The following is a 3249-nucleotide window of genomic DNA, read 5'->3' on the forward strand; positions in this document are numbered from 1 at the left end:
AAAACAATGTTCCAGGCTACGACATCCTGCGGCTCCAGGCATTTGTTCCAGGTGCGACGATCATACAAGTAGTTCTCTGTCCTGTGCAATGGGGAAAGAAAGAGATGCAAGATGCTGCCCTGCAGTGGGACAGAAATCACATAGCTTTCTGCTCTGGAGGTGTGCCCCAGATACCCTATCCTTCATCCCAAGGATGAGCAGGGGGGTGGGGATGGGGATGGGCATGGGCATGGGCATGGGCAAGGGCATGGGCATGGGCATGGGAAGCACCATGTAGAAAGTCATGGAAGATGAGGACCTCTAGAGTCACTGGGGTCTTGCATCACCATCAGCAAGCTCACCTACCATAAATAACACCGACTTAATTATCACTAAGCTGACAAGGTGACACTGGCAACTCAACACTCTGTCTCACCTGATGTCAGGTGCCTGGCTGCCAGCATCCAGGAAGGGGTAGCCCCAGAGGGTCCTGTTCCCATTGTCATGCTCGTAGGCATTGTAGAAGCAGAGGGGTCCATTGGTCAAACCCACCCCAGAGAGGACAAAGCAGGCGGCAGCACCCAGGAGCATCAGCTTAGAGAGCACAGCAGAGATGAAAGCCTGTGGGCAGCACACAGGGAAGGTGGTCAGAGACCAAAAGTCAAGGGTGCTCCAAAACACAGCTCCACATTATCAGCAGAGGTTGGAAAAGGGAAAAAACTCCCCTCCCCTTTATCCCAAGGGCTCCAGCCTCAGGGAGCCAAGGCTGAGGATGGAATCATTGCTAGGTTTTGAGCTGGGCCGAAGTGGGCAGGGAGCAGGGACAGAAAGGGACCTGCCACACGGAGCGTGGAGGGGCAGAGCCCATGACAGTGTGCACAGGAAGCCTGGTCTGGGGAAGTGGAATTATGCAGCATCCTACCATGGCCATAGGAGAGGTGGTAACCTGCCACAATCCACCACAGAAGAGGGAGCACTCTGTCATATCCCACCATGGGGCCGTGGGAGAGGGGAATCCATGCTACATCCCACCATAGGGCCACAGTAGAGGTGGCATCCTGCAGTGACCCAGCACGGGGAGTGGGCAGCCTGCTACAACCTGCCACGGGAGACGGGCTGCTCATCACATCCCACCACAGGGCCATGGGAGAGGTGGCACCCTTCCATGTCCCACCCTGGGGCCACTCATCACATCCCACCATGCGCTGCTTGGTACTGCTTTGGCACGGGGGGTCCCGGCACTGCCTTACGTTGCCACGAGTGCCACAGTCAGAGCATCCGGCACATCGCCACCCCATCGCTGTGATTTGGGTCGCTGCCAGCAGCACCTGCAGGAATGAAAAAGTGGCTGAGAAATAAAGGGGAGCCACCTGCTCCATCCTTTCATCGCTGCTCCACAGATATGTGAGGAAGGACGCAGCACAAAGCACGGTACTCACAGTGATGCCACCTCCCCAGATGCCTGGCATGACCTTGACGTCCTTGCTGATGTGCCCTTCCACCAGGTACTTCGAAGCCCCACCAGGAAAGAGCAGGAGGATGTTGGCTGCCACAGAAAGCGTGCCCAGCACCAGCAGGCAGGGACCCACAATCCGGCTGCACTTTCCGACACACATGGCCACCCTGTAGGGGGATGGGGAGGAAGAGGAGGGGATGAAGGGACTGCCTTTGGCTCCGCGATGTCTCACAGCTCTGAGTGGACAAGAGTTTCTTTATTCATGCTTTTGGGTCCCAGTCTAACACACAAGTACCACCCTTGCTTGAGAGCAATTTCCAGTGGAAATCCTACTTTTCCTCACACCACATGATTATTTAAATACTAAAAATAAGTTCAATGTTAATACCAACCTACTGCTGCTGAACAGTTTTCTTGAGGTTGAGAGATTTTATCACAGAAGCCCGACTTCAGACCTGCTAGTACTTCTTTGCCAAGTGGGCAAGGGAGTTTAACACGATGGCAGGTCCCGCACTGAGTCTTGAAACCTGTGCGACCCACAGGGCTGACTCCACCAAAATGTTGCTGCAGGAAGGAGACCAATGACCACTGCTTGGTTTAACTTTGAGTGCTTAGGATGAGCAGGAGGGAGGCAGAATCCTTAGATAAGGGCTTGTGAAAGCACATCAATCTCCAGTCAAGTCCAACAGCATCTCCATCCCCATCATGGACTACTAGGTCTGAATATGCTGAAACCAATTAAAGTTAACCGAGAAAAGATTATCACCTATCTTCGCTCAAGCGATCCAGCCCTGTTAGCCTTTTATTATCAGTTCACCTAGAAAGTGAACTATCTCCAGGTGATACCTTGTCAAAAATTAGCTCTCCCTCCTCTGTACTTGCAAGACCAGGAATGTTCATCGGTTGCTTTGAGACAGCTGAAAACAACCTGGTTTGGTGTTGTCCCAGCTTCCCATGTTTCTTCCACCCTGTGTTCATTTTTGCTTCAGGTTGGTTTTAGGCATTTTCTCTTTTCCTGGTGGCTTGTAACTCGTTATGCACTAGCTCCCTGAACTGAGCTGCTTCTCACAGTGAGTTATTCCAGGCTTGCTCTGGCTTTGCAGAAGCAGAAGTGACCAAGAGCCATGTGACTGTTTCCGTGGCAAGAGCTGCCTCAGCCCCCCTCATCTGTGGCATCAGCAATGGGGAGGAGTGGCTTAGCCTGCACGTCCAGCCTCTGCATGGCCCGAGAGGCTGGGGGACACCAGCCAAATGGGGCTTCACATCGCTGCAACCTGCCGGAGAGCAGCCACGCCAGCCCAGGCAGGCTGCTGCGGGCTAGGGAGCTGAACATGGGGGAACAGGGCTGCAAAACCCTGCTGCGTAGAGAAGACCCAAGACAAGGAGCACAGGGTGGACCACCAGCTCCACCCATCCTGGAGCTTCACCTCCTCTGTCTTCTGTCCTCCCTTGGTTATAAGGAATTTAGGGCCTCCCGTCCTCACTGTGGTCCCATCTACAGTCCAGGGATTGTGTGTGGTTATTCCCCGAGAGCCACAAGCACCCACCTCCTTCTGAGTTCCACCTCTCTACTTTGGAGGACCTCCCAGAACAACTCTTGCTCCTCTAGAGCTCACAGCATGGGCTGCTCTCCTAAGCCCCTTAACCTCTCCGAAGACTGTCCCTCCACTCAACTACTGCCCTCTCCCTGGGGAAGGCAGGGGTTCCCCTTCTCTCAGGAAGCTCTCTGCAGCTTGCTGTTCCCCCAGCACTGCCCTTGAGCAAGAAGCAACTTTGCATTAGCTGGTTTCTTCTGCCTCAGCCAATAGAGACAG

At 54.0% G+C, this 3249-nt stretch overlaps 1 protein-coding gene across 1 annotated transcript; it reads right to left on the bottom strand.

The window, feature by feature from the left end:
* Positions 1-411: 411 nt before the first annotated feature.
* LOC104279431 (transmembrane 4 L6 family member 19-like) lies at positions 412-1595 on the bottom strand. The gene is made up of 3 exons (XM_009876708.1): positions 1419-1595; positions 1230-1307; positions 412-600 (listed from the first exon to the last, which is right to left on the bottom strand). The coding sequence occupies exons 1-3, from the start codon at positions 1593-1595 to the stop codon at positions 412-414; spliced, it is 444 nt and encodes a 147-aa protein (XP_009875010.1).
* Positions 1596-3249: the final 1654 nt, after the last annotated feature.

This window comes from Apaloderma vittatum, unplaced genomic scaffold (genome assembly GCF_000703405.1).
Source record: "Apaloderma vittatum isolate BGI_N311 unplaced genomic scaffold, ASM70340v1 scaffold8969, whole genome shotgun sequence".
In the NCBI taxonomy this organism is placed as follows: Eukaryota; Metazoa; Chordata; class Aves; order Trogoniformes; family Trogonidae; genus Apaloderma; species Apaloderma vittatum.